We start from the raw sequence: 20,508 nt of genomic DNA on the forward strand, positions 1-20,508 counted from the left end.
AATACTGACCTAGATGGACCAATGGTCTGACTCAGTATATGGCAGCTTCCTGTGCTATGTACAATGAATCTTGATCTAAAAAAGTTTCTATAAAACAGAACATAAACTCCTGTAATTTAGTTCACCAAAGTTGTATATTTTCTAATCCAGACACTCAAACCTTTGATCATCCAGTTTAACATACCCTGCATCATATAAAGGAGTATTTAAAAGAGAATAAATTTATTGGATGTTGAACTGCTAAAAGATAATAGGTGAATGTAGTATTTAATATCAGGTAACTGGCTACTAACCATGTATCCTCCATCTTGTAACATGAACTCTGTCTGGTTTAAAGTAGGCAGTGGTTACACGAATCCCTATCAGAACACCAGATAATAGTCACTTTGATTTGAACTTATATTGTAATTCATTTTAGTTGTAATGTATTGACATGCAAAGCTTTTTTCTGAGCAATGTTTTGTATATAACTATACAAAATTTGCAAATCTTTAGAAAAATAATAAAGAATTAGAGATGAAAGTGTATAGTTTTGGGTTTTTTGCAGTGAAAATCACAGGCAGGAACTCAACACATTTAATGGATTTTTCTTTCCATTTACACTATCATAAATTACAAAGCATATTTCACTTCACAAAATAAAACCATTTCCATACCATTTTATGACAGAATTTAGTACATAGCCTACAACAATTAAATCTGTACAATTTAGGAGAATCTCTCTAGTATTGTACCAACATATCAGATCTCACGGACATCTGGCCTGCAGCCTGAGTCTGTCTACCTAGCCCTTGGTGACCCATCTAAAGGATACCTCATATACATTATTCCCTGTGCCCCCTTTTGTCCTCCTCTTTTCCATTATCAAAGTTACACACACATTTCCCCCCAATTTGAATAGAAACCTATGCTCTCTGAAATAATTCAGAAAACAGCATAACTGAGTTTTGAAACTTGCGATTCATACAAATAAAGAAAAGAGCTTAATAGAGCTTTTCATATTGAAAATTCAGTTTTGTAATAAACTATACTACCATCCTGTGTCTGAAATAGTTGTACAAAAATCTTGTGACAAGAAAAAAAAAGTAGTATTGGGGAAAAAACTGCATTAGACTGAGGATCAGCCTCTGGAAAAAATAGGGGAAAACCATGAGATTTGGTAATATACCAATTCTCTTGCTCTCCTCTATTAACAGATTTGTAAGAAGACAATGAAGAAAAATGCTCTCATTTAAATAGTTTTATAAACACAGAAGCAAAGTAATGCAACTTGGCTTTAAAAATAATAAAAAAGTAACCCTAAATAAGTGCTAACTTTTCAGTAAGGCCAGAAAATATCCAGGATCCAGAATAACTTATTTCAGACATTACTGTATTCCAAGAACCTGTGTTATATGTAGTAGTTGATGCTAGTGTAAAGAGTGTTTAAAAAACCTTTAAATGCTCCTCTTTTTGGAGGGCAGGATTAAGATAATACTGTACTTGCTCTAATTCTTAGAATATAACACAAACCAAAGAATGTTAAGATACGCAAGAGCAATGAAGTTTCTTTAAAAGCATTTGCAATGAAAGAGGTATGTCACAATAATACTGCACTAGTGGTAAATGAGTTCAATGTACATAGCAATAATGCTGAAGAGGAATATATGGAAAATCATCAATGCACCGCATTGAATTATACTTTGCTAAAATAAAAAGACATTCCTGCAGCTAACTAAAGAAAAAAAATATATTTTTAAATACAGGTTTTGTTTCACTTTAGACATACATAATTATGTCTTACATAGGAAGAAATTGTATATCCCTATACAACTAACACTGACAAACACCCTAAGTTCAACAAGATCAAAAAATTATTTGTGCACAGTGCCTTCCTATACTGTTCTATGAATGGAAATACTCCCTATGCAAATGTAAATTTTAATTGTGCATGCAAGCATTCTCCTGTTCATAGAAGAGAACCAGGACACCCCTGCTTATGTGGAGCTCTACCTGGACACTGGAGGTTCTGGATCATGGCCATTAACTGCAGTCCAGCACTTCAAAATTTAACATTGTTTTCTGCAAGTCGGGAAATGCTCAGTGTGTGTACAGTGAATAACTGAAAAATACGAGAATGTCTAGAGCGCTACATTATGGCCATCATTGTACAAGTTAATACTACTGAGTTGAATGGCACTAGATTTCAGATAATGACCATGATCTAGAGATCCTTGCAAGCAGTAGTGGGTTGTGTGCCTGCAATTCTGTATGAGGAGGATTTCCACCAAACTGATAAGTGAAGCTGCTCAAAAAGTGCTGGTCCAGGAAGGAGGTGCGTGGACCTGGGCCTTGTCCTCCTAAAAACAGATGATCATCAATGTCAGAGGTAAAAACATTGGTAAAATGTATAGAGTGGTACACTCATGGGTACTGGGTACACCCTTCAGACATGACCCTTCTGTATGGGTGGTATCAGATCCAGAAGGATGATGATGATGGTGTGTGTGTGTGTGTGTGTGTGTGTAAGTCAGTTTCCAGACTGGGGTGAACAACTACTGTCCTACAAGTTCCAATGCTGACCCAGTTCTTTACAATAAGAGCTGTGCCAAAGCAGTGCTTTGAAGATCAGGTTGAAAAGTACCTTTTTGCTTCAGTTATCTAAATAAACATACAAGGTTTGTGTCCTTTAATAAGTTAACAGTAGAACAGTCTGTAACCTTTCTACACAGATACACAATGGAAGCAAGGCAAAATACAAGGCAAGAGGATTTTTTTCTGACCTTTGTTCTTTCTTAAATAATAATAATAATTAATAAAAAGAGGTGTATGTCTATGAGACATACCCTTTACTAAATGTTTTGGCATTCATCTGCAACACTGCAGAAAATGAAGTGCTACCCATGTTTTTTTTTCTCCTTCTGGGAACTTTTTTTTTAAACTTATACTTTCATAGCAGATGGCTATGAATTTACAGTGTCATTTGTCTAAAACAAAACATCTTCATTTTCTATTAATATTTGCACAATTAGCTTCTGGTACCGCATGTCATTGAGCGTAGCAAGGGTGCTGTCTTCTGGGGGTCTCATTAAAGTAGGTCCAAACACGATTCCCAAATTTTCAGCATTCATAAAATTATCTTTTTCATTCATGGTAATCCTAAAGTGGAAGAAAAAGGTGAATGAAATCTTCATTAGAATGTGGTTTTGCAATATTAATTTTATCTCTGCTAACTGGGCAAAGAGGCTCCTTTTAAAGTGGTAATTCTCTTATGTTTAAGAAGGAAAAAGCAACTGTTCCTGTCCAACCCCAGCACAGTGTCCCTCCAGTGGCTGTTGCTGGTGTCTACATTGTGTTTCTTTTTAGATTGTGAGTCCTTTGGGGACAGGGACTCATTTTCTTATAACTTGCTATGTAAACTGCTTTGAGAATTTCTTGCTGAAAAGTGGTATATAAATCTTAATAAATAATAATAATAATAATAATAAATAAGGCTATTTTTGCTTCACTGGCAAATGGTTTTATATTTTGTTTTACATTTTTTATATCCCGCTCTTCCTCTAAGGAGCCCAGAGTGCTTTACTACATACTTACGTTTCTCCTCACAACAACCCTGTGAAGTAGGTTAGGCTGAGAGAGAAGTGACTGGCCCAGAGTCACCCAGCAAGTATCATGACTGAATGGGGATCTGAACTTGAGTCTCCCCGGTCGTAGTCCAGCACTCTAACCACTACACCTTAAATTGTAGTAGCAAAGTCTCTGACAAATTTGTTACTGAATAAACCAGTGTATGGGTCACCTCCCAAAAATCATTGTAAAGATTTTCCAAATTGATGGACCTTGGTCTAGAACGCTGTGCTAACTTCAGTGTGAAGATGAGGGTCCTGTGCATGTAGGCTACCCTAATGCATTTCAATTGAAAGATTCAATGGAGATTTTGATTTAATTTCCTAATATGGAAGACGAAAGGAAGTACTTCTTTACACAATGTGTAGATAAACTATGGAATGTGCTGTTGCCAGATGTGATGATGGCAGTGGCAGCTGGTGCGGGTGCTGCCCGGGGGGCGGCAGGAGGTACCTTTAAGTCTAAATTAGTACAATATTACCTCCTGTACCGCTGCACCTGAAAGCTCCTACCAGCAGCAGCATGCCACCCAGCACCTGCTGTGGATTAGCTCTATCACTCTGCTGTAGGAGGCCATTTGTATGGCCAGCAAACGGCCTCCAAGCATGTGGAGGGCAGCTGAGTGGCAGACTGACACAGTGGGTGCTGGCCAGTGCATTGCTGCTGTAATAGTTTCCATCAGAATCAGAGAGGGCATACCCCTGAAAACCAGGTGCTAGGGAACACCAATGGGAGGGGATGGTTACTTCTTTTCCCTGCTTGAGAGTTTCCCAGATGCACTTGGCTGGCCACCATGTGAAGCAAGAAACTGGACTAGATGGGCCTTTGGCCTGATCCAGCAAGGCCTTTCTTATGTTCTTTCTTATGTGAAATGGCCTCAGTAAATTGCTAGATTTGGACAACTGACTATTGCTTTATCAGAATAGTTACAGTAATAAACTAATTCCAAAAATAGTGTGAAGAGCTCATTAGGACAAATCAAAATCTGTAATCTCTACCATGACTGATGTTCCCAACCATCTTTATACATATTTAACAATCAAGTCCATATATCCATGACTTATAGATATGTAGTTTTTTGTATAAAGCTATTCAATGTATGGACAAACTCATGGTGATTCATAAATAAAACATGGATTTAAGCAAAAGTTGCCTCTGCAATGAAAATTTAAACATGTTTTTAGAATGCTTCTGTAAAATATTCTAGAAAATATAAATATGCAAGATTATCAAGTATCATTTTATAAGCAAGTAACTTACTTTTTGAGATGAATCATCAGGTATCTAAGAGTCTCATAGTGTGCAGCAGGGAGTAACATCAACACTTCATGGACAGCTTCTAATCTTTCATCAGGATTGCAGAGCTCTACATAATACACAAGAGTTGTGTAAGCTTCATTGGATGAAAGTTCCAAAGTGTAATTAAAAAATACGTTAAACCCCAAATTCACACTGAAATTGTAGAGAGTTATAAACATGACAAAGAAAACCATTAAAAAGCTATATGTTTATATAAGAAATGGCATGCCTCAGTACTTACTTGCTGCTTCTATAAACTTGGAATAAGTATCATAGGTGATTACAGGAATTGGTAAGTCTCTGAAATACAGTTTCAGTGCACCAGCAATGATGTTTATGTCTGGGTACAAGTTGGCAGACACATCTACCTTGTCACCATCTAGAAAACAATGAGGATAGGTTTAAAGGCTTTCATTTTTTTATTTCAGCAAAATTAGACATAGTATTTATTTCTTAATTTAACATTTCAGACACATCTATACATTGGCTTAAAACCACAGGTGGGGATGTGCATGAACTGAGGTTCTTGCACTGGTTCAGTACTGCAGGGAGGGGTAGGGTAAGCAGGTAAGAAATAGGAGAACAGGTCCTTGCCTGCTCGCCACCGCTGCACGCAGCTTCCCACGGGCCGCTATGAAGATGCTTGCCCCAGGGGCAGAGACACCGTTGGGTGAACGGATTCAAAGAACCTGGACTGCCGCCCCTAGGGGCCATGCCTCATGGCCCCAGACATACACCCTGTGTTTGACATCAGACGTGGGGTGTGTGTGAGTTATTTTGCTCCCAGACGGGGCCAAAATTGGCCTGCGCTATGTTGGCAGTGCGGTTGGAGTGACTCTCCCTGTCCTTTAAAGGCAGGGAGAACTGCTCCTGACCTTGCTGCCAATGCAGTGGGGCCGATCTCCCTCCCAAATGGGGCTGCGCGGCCCCATTTGGGAGGAAGACCACACCCCCGCATCTGATGTCAGATGCGGGGCGGGGCAGGGCCAAGGGCTGCTGCCAGCCTCCCTCCGCCACTGGCTTGCCCCAAGTAACCCCGCACAGCCCCAACACACACCTCATCTGAACCGGTTCGGAGCCGAACCAGTGCACGAACCTCGCTTTGTGCACATTTCTAACCACTGGAAATTAGAGGGAGGGAAGAGTTACCACAACACACTGCTCTAGTAAATTTAGCCTACCATCAGCTTCCTTGTTTGGGACTGTGAAGGAATGACTCCTTCCCTTTTATGTTTTGGAAAAAAATTTCTTGTTCTGTGTCTAAGCTCTGCAAGGGTTAAAAGGTTACAACCTCTGATTGACAGCTGAGTCTGAGGTAAAAAGTTGAGTTGCTATGGATGGAGTTTTGTAGGTAATGTAACTAAGTGTTCTGATTGGTTGACTCCAGGCAGAGACAGAAGGTTCCGGCTGCCTGAGGGGAGAATCTCCCTGATTGGTGTGTGCATAACTCTTCAGGGGATGTGTGGTGTGTGTGTGTAGAATGCAATAAAAGGGCAGAGCTGGACAGCAGTGGAGGGAGAAATGCAGACTACTGTGTGGGCTGCAAGGTTGGAATTGGAAACCTAATTAAGTAGGGTTGGGCTGAAGCTGCTGGGAAGGTGGCAGTGAGGGAGCTGGGCCTACTGGAACCTGCTAGGCTTTAGTCTAGGAAGCTACCAAGCTTGTTTGTTTTATATTTTTAAGTTGTACTCTTGCCTATCTGAATTTATCCCTGTTTGTTCCCGTACTGTTCTTAAATTTTTTTTTGGAAGACTTTATTACAGGAAACTTATTCTTGTTTTTCCACTACTTTACCGGTGTCTCTGTCTGATGTTTTGTTCCTCATGTCTACTTGCCCTATTTATTTACCACACTACTGCATTTTTGATATTTTTTGAGACAGAAGGTGCAGTGACTGGGAGTAGAACAAGTGAAAAATGCTAAAAATCTTATACTGGTGGCATTGGATGTTTGGACTGAGGGCCAGCCGAGGAAAATCCTCACAGGGACCAAAACCCCTCTTTAGTTCTTTTAAGACACTGAAAGATCCCCAGCAGGCTGAATGTTCACTTGAAGCCACCTCCCCTTACTTCTCTTCTCAGTTGCAGTGTCAACATGATGTGGCACCCTCCATGTGTGAGATCCAGGGCAAAATATGCCCATTGCCATCTCTTTAACAAGACTCTTCCCATCCCCTTAACTGGGTTCTCTCTGTTGTTCAGTCCTTGAGATTATGTTGGTGCAGGAACTTAAGGTTTTGTGCAAGCTCTATACAAATCACAGCATTTTAGGACTAATCTGGCACAAAATAAATGAACAAACACTGCTTTGTTGCATTGTAGTGAATCAGAAGATTAGCTCTTTTTTTGTCTATCTGTGCTTTTCTCCAAGCTGGACCTTGTTTAAGACTTAGCCATTCCTCCTGTATATTTTGAAAAGTAGTGATAAACCTGCAGTCTCAGTTGCTATTTTAAAATGAGTCTTGTGAATAGTCACATTGGATTGTATCCAAAAGGTCTCTTCCTCTGGTGGAAGGACTCCTTGCTTTGGAGGAAGTGACCCTTTTGATACAACCCATTAAGTATAGCTACTCCTTACAAAATTGCATTGAAATCAGCTGGACTTATTTCCATTAAAAGAGATTCAGGACTGGGGAGCAAGTAAGCAGCTTAATATCTGATACAGCAAAGTGATCTCTGAACCTATACATTAGCATTTACTCTAATGCATGACCACTTCTCCAGTCACAATGTTTATTTTGTCCAAGCCAGACACATATTTATGCTCAAATACTTGGCATGGTAGCATTAGTATTATAAAACCTTATTTAAACAGTTCTATTTAATCACAGTACAATGAGCACTGAAGTGCTACAATGAAAGCAAATGCTTTGCAAAATACTGTATCTGCCTCCATATACAGTCAGCTTCGTAAAGCAGCATTATGCATCTCTTATCCAGGCTTTCATTGGATAGCAAAGTCACTAGTATACTAAGCGGAAATTACACTTATAGTGCATTTATTTATTATATTTTCTATACTACTCAACGGACTGTGCCCTCAATGTGGTTTACGCTCATAGTGTAGCATAGCACATGATATTACAGCAGAGCTTTAAATGAAATCAGTGAGCCCTTTCTCATGAGCAGAAAAAAAGGCTCTGATGGGACAAGGGGAGGAAGCCTCGGAAAGCTTACTCCCCCACAGATGATCAGGTCCTTGCCTCTGGGCAGGCGATCAAGGCTCAGATGATCAAGGCTCAGATAGTTGCTGCTGGTTGCTCCGAGGGTCGGGGTGTCGGCAGGCGTTGCCCCACCCCCCAGAGCTTCAGTGGGGATCCCTGATCCCTGAGTTTGCTAGCTGTGGCTGCTTGCAGCCATTGCTGACAGATGATCATAAAGGGAGGCTTCATAGGAGGATTTGATGCCGTGGTGCTGCCAGGATCGGCTCAATCCCGGTGGTTCATGCACGCACACACACAAAACCAGGCTTGGCTCCCTTAGCCTGGTTTTGCACGTATGTGTGAATAGCCTCAATATGTATCTCTTGGCCTAAAATTTGCTACAAGCAAAATAAATAAAAAGAAGATACAGAAAGCAGGAGCGTGCATGGTTCATCATTGCACATCAAGGCCAGATTCACACGGAACAGTGGCAACTAAGTACAGAAAAGCTGCTGGTTCCTGCTGGGCATGCACTCCTACTCCTACTGCTGTTTCCATGTTGTCAGAACCTGGAAATTGGTAGAAAGTATCAGGTACCTTCTGCCCAACTATCTCAAGCCAACTTCAAATGTTGGCTGCAAGTGGGTGAATATCGGGCAGAAGAGTGTACCTGACATTCTACATCTAATATTTCCGGATCCTAATGAGATGGAAATGGTGGCAGGATCTTACTAGTAACTGTTAGATATAAACCTGCTCAAATAAGTTTGATGCAAAGATTGCTTAATGTGAATTTAGATTGCTATAAGGATCTCTAGAATATATAGCACCTTTGGATTCTGTTCCTGTTTGTTTTCTTTTTAAAAAAATAAACAATCGAGAAAGCACTTCAGGGGGAAAAATAACATCTATACCCCAAACACAATAGCTTTGCTCTTCTCTCTTAATTGTTGGGTACATAATGTAATAACAAAATGTTGGGTACATAAACAAGAGATGACTTGTTTTGGAAAGTCATGTTCCTGGAGATCATTTTAAAATATTTTTGAAATATTTGAGCATGGGGTAGGCAACTTTGGTTCTCTAATTGCTGTTGAATTACAACTCCCATCATTCTCAGCTACAATAAACTGTGACTGGGAATGTGGGAGTTGTAGTTCAACAACAGCTGAAGAGCCAAGGTTGCCTACCCCTGTTTTGAAGAGTATTGGTAGTGATATAAGAAAGTGCAGAACTTTGGATTCTTTATTACCATTCATTCAGTACTATGTTTTCCCACATATTCCTGTCTTCATCTCCTCCCTGTGTTTGTTTGTTTTGTTTATTTATTTATTCAATTTCTATACCACCCTTCCAAAAATGGCTCAGGGTGGTTTGCCCATTTCAGTGTTGAACTGAAAACCTTGTATTAAATCCAATAACGTGATTTGTTTTTTTTAATCTTAGCATGGTGGTAGTGGGAACTGATGATGAGGAGCTGCTGGAACAAGCCAGCTGAAAGCATATCTTTGAATAGTAAATGCAGCTTATAAATAACATTTTAGAAGAGCTGGGCCTTTCAGGGTACCATTCTTGCAAATCTAGTAACTTTCTATTATCTAGTGACCATTTTAGATGGTGGCTGCTGTGTGCGATAAGCTGTTGATGTGTAAGAGCTCACCATGCAGAATTTTCAAAGTTCATTGTGCTTCACCATATATACCATTAAAAAGGCATGTTGAAAGCCAGGCAAACGTTAGTTTGTAGTAAGAACTCGTACACATCTCAGAGTTCACAGAAGCTGAAATTGTGACTCAAATTAAGTTTAGTGGTCTTATTTTTAACAGCTGACAAGAGAATTTGTATGTTGAGCCATTCACAGGACAAGGATGTACATGGATCTCTGCATAAGGAAATTGCTGGGGGTGGGGGACCCCAAACCCCAACTACCCTCAAAGCAGAAAATATTATTGTGGGAATGTTGTAATTATTATTGCTGTTACCTCCCTTGGTCACAGCATAATGTTTCATGTGAAATGTGGAGTGCCAAGCAAGACAAACAAAAGCTCAAAATGCATTTGTCACAATGAGGACTCTATGAGCAAGCTGTACAATGAATGATTTATATGCCACCAGGAACAGAGTTGGTCAACAATAACAGTACAGTGAGCAACTGTTGCTGTACAGCATCCATATTCATTCAGTGGAAGAATGAACAAACATTATTCCTGTCATTCTAACTAAAGATAGTGGAAATTGCTCACCAATCAACTTGTCTGATTTTCATGCTAAGGTTTATCCGTAAAACACATTTTATACCGTCTTTATTTTACGGATAATGGGGCAGAACCAATATTCAAGTTAGCATATAGTACAGCCATTTCTGGAATGTACCATTTCATATGGGTGGTGGTAGATGGCATGTATAAATACTTTCTCAAATAAATGTAACAAAGTAGTACATCAGGGACAAGGCTGTACCCATAAGTGAGGATACCAGGAGAATACTTCCTGTTTTAAAAATAAACTTCAGTTTCCCCTGGTAATTTATTATGCAACTACAGAAAGCTCATGGTGAAGTGCAGAACTCTTTAATACATTGCTTCCATTTCATATATTTTGAAATATTATGTATCTGTTTTATTCAAAATAGACAAGGTATAAGATACATGCTAAATGCTAACAGAAATCAGTACTAGGAAAGTATATAACCATTGTGGGAGGGAGACAGTCCTTTATTTTTCTATTTATATTATGAAAGAATTACACAAATAGTGTGTAAAAGCCAACAGGATAGTTGGGAGACTTCTAAAAGCTAAAATCTACTATACCTCGATCAAAGGCCATTTTGACATCTTCAATGTGTTCAGTAAACCCTGAGACTCTGTAAATTCCTTCTGACTTCAAACCTGCAAGGCAAAATTTCATTAGCTGCCATTTAAAATAGTTTACTCATTAAACAATTTTACTTATCTTCTTTCAGAAATGAGCTTCTGTTTTCCCAATGCCTACAACAAAAGTACTTATTCATTCAACATACCAACATCTTCTTATAGTACTCTGAAATGTTTCACATACATGCACCTCAGTATGCCAGTTTGACCCCATGATGGGAGGTGTTTTGGGAACCATGGCTTAAAGAATGCATTTTCACAGGTCACATGAGGAGATCAGATGATCAGTTTAGCTAACTATATGGGATGACGAAGTCAGTATGTTGAAAGAGAAGGGGCTTGTTCTCATGACCATATGGGGGGGCGGTGAATGAGTTGGAGGGAAGGCAGGATCCTACCTGCCTCCTCCCTGATGATCAGAGCCTGCTTTGGGCTCTGCTGGAGATCTCCAGTATAGAAATTGGGAGCTGGGTCCTCCAGCTATACTACAATGCATTGCTGAAACAGCAAAGAGGCAGCCGTCAGATTGCAGCAGCTCCGCTCTGTCTGGCCTCTCTTTCCACCCGACTTTATGATAAAGATCGCCACCAGCAGCCTGGAAGCAGTTTAAATCATGCTGGTGTTGTGGACAACCAAAATAAAAAGGTAGTGTAGGCTCACTTCATGTCCTACCTCACTTTTAGACTGGGTAGCAAGTCTGGGCCACCCAGGGACAGAGCTGCTAGGTCAGGAGGACTCTCACTGCTGCAGGCAACCAGATATTCCTGGGTTAACTCTTTTCTGCTTGAGAATCTCTGATTGTGAGAACAGCTCAGAGGTTTTGATATTTAAAGAAAAGAATGCAGCTTCTTTTATACTAATGGAGTGGAACAGGAACACAGGAAGATGCTTTATACCGAGTCAAACTATTGTTCCATCTGGGTTAGTACTGTCTACACTGACTGGCAGTGGCTCTCTAATGTTTCAGGTAGGAGTCTTTCCCAGCCCTAACTGAAGATGCTGGAGATTGAACCTGGGGTCTTCTACATGCAAAGCAGATGCTCTACCAGTGAGCTATGGCCCCATCCCCACAATGTTGTAGAATGAAAAATAGTGCCAGCTTCAAGTCACAAATGTGTCCATGGAAAGCTTTTATTTATTCTAACGAACACATGAAGTTTCCTTATACTGAATTGAAACACTGGTTCACTTAGTCCAGTCTATTTTAACTGGCAGTGACTTGCAAAGTTCCAAAGGTCTTTCCAAGCCCTGCTTTCTAAGGTTATTTAATTGGAGACGCAAAGCATAAGTTCTGTCACTGGACTGTGGCCCTTTTTACCCAATTATAATTTAATTTAACAATTGTGACTGGGGCGGATTAAGCCTTTTGCTGTCCGTAGGAGCCCAAGGATTTGCCACCCCCACCGCCACAATGAGGGTAGGGGTGGCAAGGGGGAAGTCCCCCCCCTTTCTTCCAAAAACTGCAGTGGTGGGATGGGGGCAGGAAAGGCCGCACAGTGGTGGCTGTGTGTGTGTGAGAGGAAAGTCCCCCCCTTTTACTTTAAAATGCTGCTGTGTGGCAGAATGGGGCAGCAGTGGCTACAGCCGGGACAGTGGTGGTGGGGCGAGGGGAAAGTCCCCCCTTTTGCCTTTAAGCAGCACCGCTGCACGGTGGGGTGGTAAGGGAGAGCTCCTTCCAGCTCCCCTCCTTCCTCCCAAATAAGTGCACCCAGTACTGAGAAAGATCCAAAACAGGCTGCAGATGGGGCTGTGCACTCATTTGGGAGGGAGGACAGGAGCTGGAAGGTGCTTTCCCTTGCTGCACTCCAATGCAGCAGCACTGCTTTAAGGAAAAGGGGGAAACTTTCCCCTCGCCCCACCACCACCCTCCCCACTGCCCCATCCCATTCTGCCACACAGTGGTGTTTTAAAGTAAAAGGGAGAAGTTTCTCCTTGCCCCCCACAACCACTGCTGTGCAGCCTTCACTGTCCCCATCCCACCACACAGTGACAGTTTTTAGAAAAAAAGGGGGGACTTTCCCTTCGCCCCTTCCCTCACTACAGCTGCCACCCTCAGACGGGGAAGCAAAATTTGAGGAGTGGCAAAATTTGCCACTCCTTAGTTTTCACCACCATAGGCAAGTGCCTACCACTGACTGTGACCCTCTGAGGTTATTGCCTTCTAACATTCTAATGTCTGTTCTTCAGCTACCAAGACCACAACACGAATAAAGAAATTGGGAGGAGTTTCAAACATACTTGCAAAAATTTAGAGTTCTGACAGTATAAGAGAGCCAGAGCTCTAATTTATTATGGAATGATTTATTCCTGGCCTTTTTATGGGAGTATTCAAAGTGGCTTACAGTTCTAAAAATGGTAAAATAATAACACAAGAATCATTAAGCAATATAGTAAAACCTTTAACCAGATCTTAACAAGGAAAAACACCATAAAATCAATGACAACGAAGATAAAAATACGACAAATATTTGTATAACGCTGTACAACAAAAGTTCTCAAAGCGGTTTACATAGATATAAATAAATTTTAAAAATGACTTCCTGTCTCTAAAGGTCTCACAATCTAAACAAGAAACATAAGATAGACCCCAGCAACCGCCACTGGAGGGATGCTGTGCTGGGGATGGATAGGGCCAGTTACTCTCCCCCTGCTAAATAAAGAGAATCACCACTTTTAAAAGGTGCCTCTTTGCTCGGTTAGCAGGGAACTCCTTGCGGTAGCAGGTAATATTCCAACTAACAACTCTTTGCTAACTTGGCAAAGAGGCACCTTTTAACTTAGTGATTCTCTTTATTTAGCAGGGAGAGAGTAACTGGCCCTATCCACCCCCAGCACAGTACCTCCAGTGACTGTTGCTGGTGTGCATCTCATGTTTCTTTTTAGATTGTGAGCCCTTTGGGGACAGGGATCCATCTTATTTATTTGTTGTTTCTCTGTGTAATCTGCCCTGAGCCATTTTTGAAGGGCGGTATAGAAATTAAATTAACAACAACAACAACAACATTCTTTTTTAAAAAAAAAAAGCCTGCTAGAATAGATTTGTATTTGTTTTTATCTCAGTGCAGACTGCATTGGAGTAAGGTATCCCATTCTTGGGAGTCTATTCCAAATCTTGGGAGCTACAATGCAAAAGCCCATCTTTCACACTCATTTGTTCATCAGGCTTACATCCAATGGTGGAGGGACCCAAAGGAGTGCCTCCAAAGATCACTAGAATTCTTAGGCAGTCTCATATGCAGGAAGGTAATTCTTGAAATATTGTGGTTTCCATCCGTACCTTGAATTGAGCCTGGAAGTAAACTAGTAACTGGTAACCAATGGTTTGCATGATGGGGGGGCTGTTTTTGCTAATCCTGACCTTTCCCTCTGCAGTGCCCCCGCCCCGGCTGCATGCTGTCCTATTCTGAAGAGTCTTGCAACCTTCGGGAACCAATTTACAAGGGGCACAGGCAGAGTGAAGGGGAAATTGTGAAAATCATATGTCTTGTGCAAACAGAAGTTGTCAGGATTTACTTACAATCTTTTTTTAAAAGAAAAAACTATAAGAACCACCAGCTTTGATATATTTATGCACCCTCAAATTTAAACATGTAATTTAAAATTATTCACTTGAGCGTATTGAACGATGTTTGAGAATAGATAATGTTCTGGTAACTAAGAAAGGCATTCTATTTTAACATTTTCAAAAGTCTTAAATACCTCTTGCTTCAATTTCACGAATGCATATGTCCACTACCATGGGTCTCTGTGCATTGTGAGCCTTCACTAGTGTAGTGAGGTCACAGCAGTAGACTCTCTTGATCCTCTTGAGATCTGGCTGGCAGTCATTGGGGACATATTTTGAACACTGTTTGTGTACATTCAATCCACAGTCTGTAAAGAAAGTATTATCATGAGTTTTGAGTTGAAAAGAACAAAAACTTCCATAAAGAAGCATCCCACATATCAACATCTCAGACTCAGTTACACATGCTTTCAAGTATTTTACTCTATGTACATAAATAAAAGAAATAAATAACCACTACCATCTAAATATGCTTAGGGCAGCAGGCAAAACATGTACACAGGAAGAGACTGCAGAGTTCTCTAGGAAGAAGATTCATAAATTAGATACATCTGAGCAACTATTAAGACTAAAGCAAATATTATGGCCAGCATTTAGAGGTTGCTAGAAAGACCATCCTTTTATGTGTTTAAGCTCCACAAAAATATTTGAAACTTACTATACTGTGGCTTACTATATTTTGGTTGTACCAACTGTGTGGACAGTTTGTGTGCTAAATTCCTTGAGTGATTAATGCAGATTCAGAGACCCTCCAAGAAATCTGAACTACTCCATGTGGTAAGCATAATGATCCTAGGTGTAGTTTCTGCCACACAGAAGCATTTTTCGATGACAGTCCAAACATCTCTTTTTCCTTGTGTTGTCAGTTCAACCTTGACAATTGGATTTAGTCTCCACACAGATGTTGGTAAACTAACAGGTTTATTTAGGAGGGTTATATACAGCTCCCCAGCAGGTTCAAACACAGGCTTGCAACGGGGTCTCTTTCAATTCATGGGAAGGGTGGGGAGGAGGCTGGCTAAACATCATTGTGCTTGAACAGAACACATGGCTTGCTTCCATTGTTTTGTTTGATCCAGGCTCAGTCTTGGAATTTGAGTTGAATGCCAATGATTGTGCCCAAGAACATATGGAAGTGATCCTCACGATAGCTGAAGGAGACTACCCCTTTCTGCAGGGAGGAAGCCCTAAAGCGCTTACATCCCCTCGGATGATCACTGTCTGGGTGGCCAGATTGGCCTCCCACACGTCACTGTGGTGTGGAGGCGCGCCACAGCGGCACAATCAACAAAACAGGGTTAACAGAGCACCCGTTAACCTTGTTTAAGGTGAGGGGTTGGTAGGCAGGCTAGTTGCCTGGGAACCACCGGTTTCACCTCGTGTTTCTCACGATGGGGGAAAACTGGGCTGCGCTCCCTTAGCTTGGTTTTTCCCCATCGTGAGAATAGCCTCATGGAGTAATAGTGGAAGAGTGCCTCTTAGTATGCGTAGGATGAAGGATCCTAACAGCAGCATAAATACAGCCTGCCTTATACATCCGGGAACTTCAAAATTTTTAATATAGGCTATAGCTTTCAGGAATATAGTGGGATATAACTTTCAGGAAGGCTTGAGCCCAGCACCTAAATTAAAAATTAACCACTTTTCACCTTTCAAGTACACAATTCAGCTAGATAAACCAATGTTTCTTTCATCCACCTGCAGAAGATGTAACTGATTCATCGCTAAAATTGGCACCAGAACATGGGTGGTTTTTGTCTTTAAAATAAACAAAATTTTCATGCAGTAACAATATAGTACAATTTGAGGATCATAGTAAAATATCAAGTTGGAAAGTGTTTATTATTCATAATACTATTTTGCTTGAAGCGAGATTCTTTCAAGCCAAAGTAATGGGCCCTATTAACCTAAAACAGGTATTGGCTATAACTGCAAATTAATGACTTCACATGTATTCCTTTAACTAAATCTATTTGGTTTATTGGGCTTGTTCAGACAGAAACAGCCGCATAATTCATTATTGTTCAGTGAAATCTAAACAAACCATGCCAGCTGTACTTAAGATACTCCCTTTATTGTTTTTTGAATTCTCACTAAACATTTCCTGTGTAGTTAAAAACTTGTTTGTCTGCTTAGAGTTAAATACTGATAACCTAATGAAGAAGAACCTTAAGCTTTAGACTAAATAAACATACTTTTTCAAAGATTAAATACCTAAAATAATGGGAACAAATCCAGTGATGTGTTAGGTGCATATCCACAGCTCTTACATAATTTGCTACATATCTATGTAGCACACATTTAGTCATTTTTTCCACTGGTTTCTCTCTGCTTTTTCCTTTTGTTGATATGTTGGTGGATGGAGCACAAAGCATTTAATATGGTATATACAGACCCCCCTAGGCACTTTTCAATCTTAATGTCGGTAACGGCTCACAGGGGCTTTGCCCCAGAATCTGTTTCTACAATGGGGTCAAACATTAAAAATTTGTGTTCTGTTTCTGTTCAGGTTCATTCATATTTTTAAACTCTGTGGTTCAATTCTAGTTCAGACACTAACTTTAAAAAGTGGTTCAGTAACTGGTTCAGACACATGTCAGGCAGAGTACTGTCAATGCCATACCATTTAAAGCTATACAAAAATAACTGAAATTAATGTTGCTGCTTTATGTCCCCTTCCCCTATACTGAGGGCCAGCATCAACATGTATCACTGGCAGGCAAAAGCTGAGGTCTCAGCACATCAGGAAGACCCACCTCTGCTGATGCTCCAGTACCACTGGGCACCCTAATTCCTTCCCAGCAATGCTATGCATTGTAGGGAAATTAAAATGGTGGCACCATCTGCACCGGCACTGAGAGGACCACCACCACTGTTTGCCATCAGCGCCAAGTAACTAAGCCCACCAGGTGAGCCTTCATGTGGGTGTGTCCTTTCAGTAGAGGTGCAACTTGAATGGCATTTCTCTCCAATGCCCTGACTTAGTGTAGCTTCAGACCAATACTATGTTGGGTCCTGAACAATTGTGGTAGAATTAAAATGGTACCTCCATCTGAGAGGAGTGCTGCTGCCACTCTTGTTACTGTTTCAGTTGCTCCACAGCAGCAGTCTCTGCCACCTGGAGGGTTTTCAGGCAGCAGATTTTACCGCAAGTTTACTGCAATGCTTTACTTTGAGTTTGAAGTTGCCCCCCCAAACCAACACAAAAAGTAGATTTTTTTAAAACTCTGGATATAAATCAGGCTACATTCTACTGGGCAATGAAAAGCCCAAGTTGTGTGTGAAGTGCTCTCCGATAGCTTGCAAGGACTTTGGGGTAAATCTGACCAATATGTGAATGCACACCCTCCATTCTGGAGGAGATGTGAGCTAAAAGCCCAATGTGAAAATTACCCTGGGAAGTCTACAGGGCCTACCCACATGAGGGGGTCAATGACACAGAAGAGGACCCTAGATCAGCACTTTCCCCAAGGAAACCTGGAGCTGGTCCTGCCTGCACTTAATAGCAGTGGGGCATAATGACAGTTCTGGGAAGGCAAAATTTTAAAACTGTGATTCTTCCCATGGCCTTTAATAACATTATTGAACAATATAGGCAAATAGCTTTTGCATCATGAAACTGAAAACCTAATAACTGAGAATGTAATATAATATTATTCTGTTCTGGGATAAAAGTCAGCAATCAGCCAGAGTGAGAGGATTTTAAGCTCAGCTGCCTACAAAGGACTCAGACTCAAAGGATTCAGCTTCCCCACACAACACACATTTAAACTGAGCTTCTTCTTCCCTTCTACTCAATCTCCCCTTCCCCTAGGTGCTCTATCTTTTCTTTCAAAAGGCCCTACAATTTAGCAAAAAAGAAAATAACTTCTGCTTTTAGGATGAATGCAGAGTGGAAGCAAGTAGGAATTCAGGGGCCAAGGAAGCATAAGATATTTCCAGCCTAAAAATCCTGTATATTTGTTGCTAGACTACTAGAGCAGAGAGAAGCCCTCACCAGCCCTCAAAAGATCCTCTTGAATGCCCAATTATTTTTATTAACGTGCTCATCTATTTTAGAAGATTTAAACAAGTACTTGGAGCCTGCTAACAGGGACCAATTGGATGAACAAGCCACCTCATGAGATAAAGAGACATATTGGGAGGATGTTGGGACATCTGCAGAGAATGTCCTGATGACCACGTTCTCAGTGGTCATCTATTTATAATCATGTGAACCTCCAAACCAGCCTGTGTTCTACTTCAAACTGGGTACTGTGATCACAATGTATTTTCAATTATTATTCTGCCGTTTTTTTGAAGTATACATACATTCTGTAGTCTAGATTAAGATAAAACTGTAGAAAGCTTTAACATTTGAGCAAATTTTGGAGGGCCTTTAACATGTATAATATCCTGCTAAATCACTCCACATGATCCTTTCAAATAATTTTGATTGATTAATTGATTAAGTGCCATCAGGTTGGTGTCAACTCTTAGTGACCACATAGATAGATTCTCTCCAGGATGATTTGTCTTCAACTTGGCCTTTAAGGTCTCTCAGTGGTGCATTCAAAGAATTTTACACATCTATTTTTCAGATAGAAGAGCAGGGCTAATAAGGTTTTTAAGTTTACCTGAACATCTTACTCCCTGAGCAATAAGCCCCCACATGAAGTTGGCACAGTATTCACACCAGTGTGGACCTCGAAATGTGTGGACCTGCAATGCAGAAAGAAAGAAAGAAAGAAAGAAAGAAAGAAAGAAAATCCAGGATCATTAAAAGGCAGATGGCCTGACAGATGGAATATGCAGAAGAAATAAACAACAAAGGGTCATGGTTAAAAGCAAATCTTCCTCATACACAGCCAGCCACATCCCAAATGCTTTGGGCATATAAGCCCCAAATAAATAAAATTGCATTGGGTCTCAGGGTTCTTCCATTTCTCAAGGGACAAAATGAACGGCAAATCACATGGCAGGATACTGAACTCAATCCATTTAACTTGACCTTTAATTAATGGGCTTACTGTTTCATGTATATTAGTGAAATGCAAAATGAAAGTGTCATGGGTTTAATCCTCATACTAAACACATAATGTGAAAGTAATTTTAATTTCCTTGGAACTCAGTGCTAATTTATATGTTTCAGCATGATGTGGATGCCATTTTACATACCTACATATCATTACTGCCTGGTGAAATGCTCACATACATCAGATCACATACGATTCAGGCAATTTTCACCATGCCACTGCAATTTTTCTTTTTCAGTGTTTGTGGTGGTGTGGTGTGAAATGACCTCATCTCTATTAGTAAAAGTTATCTACAGAGCCAGCAGAATGTAGATTGGACTGTACCACTTCATTTTATACATACCATTTTAAAATACGATTTTAAAAATACAATTTTAAAGCATTTCATTAATTTTTTTTGAAAAACCAAGCTAGGATACTAGGGAGGAAGGTTCTAAGCCAACCTATCCTTACCGTGATGTTTCTGAGGAGAGTTTTTCATGTTTTGAAGTTTCAGAGAATTCAAAGTGTGACCCCTCACATGCTGCCTGAGTGATACTGTCCATTCTACTGCCTCAGGAATCTACTGCATCATTACGACATCATTCTGCTGCATATGCAGATCCAGACTACTGGTCTCCACATAGTGGTGACTGTTAACATGCAAATTGGCCCTTACTTTTGTGTAATGGTTGCAACCCAGAGCATCTGTGGTGCTCCATATGAGCAGAGACTGTCCACCTCTTCTTGGAGACCAATTCTGCCCAAATATTTCTTTCTCATGAATGAGAACTGGAAGTCTCTGTGCATGGGACTCTGGACGGCAGCCATTGTGAGTTTCAGATTGTGGTACCAGGCTGCAGATTGGACTGAGAAGTCTTTTAGTACTAGAAACAAATAAACCATTGATTTGCAAGGAACCTTTTGAATGTACTACATTAAAGTCAAAACAAAGGGGCGAGATTCTGAAAGCTATGTACCCTTTCTCACACAAGAATCTGATAGTTTCTAACAGTGCCATCTCTTCAT

At 40.5% G+C, this 20,508-nt stretch overlaps 1 protein-coding gene across 3 annotated transcripts in view; it reads right to left on the minus strand.

The window, feature by feature from the left end:
* Positions 1-562: 562 nt before the first annotated feature.
* The window catches only part of CHN2 (chimerin 2), a 218,505-nt gene continuing 198,559 nt past the window's right edge, over positions 563-20,508 (minus strand). For all 3 annotated transcript variants that reach the window (XM_053262420.1, XM_053262419.1, XM_053262421.1), the window contains 6 exons: positions 19,102-19,186; positions 14,620-14,793; positions 10,858-10,935; positions 5,147-5,284; positions 4,867-4,972; positions 563-3,138 (listed from right to left, as the gene is read on the minus strand). In XM_053262420.1, the coding sequence (XP_053118395.1) occupies positions 2,967-3,138; positions 4,867-4,972; positions 5,147-5,284; positions 10,858-10,935; positions 14,620-14,793; positions 19,102-19,186 (753 nt within the window). In that variant the 3' untranslated portion in view covers positions 563-2,966. The remainder of the gene's footprint in view (positions 3,139-4,866; positions 4,973-5,146; positions 5,285-10,857; positions 10,936-14,619; positions 14,794-19,101; positions 19,187-20,508) is intronic.

This window comes from Hemicordylus capensis, chromosome 6 (genome assembly GCF_027244095.1).
Source record: "Hemicordylus capensis ecotype Gifberg chromosome 6, rHemCap1.1.pri, whole genome shotgun sequence".
Lineage (NCBI taxonomy): Eukaryota > Metazoa > Chordata > Lepidosauria > Squamata > Cordylidae > Hemicordylus > Hemicordylus capensis.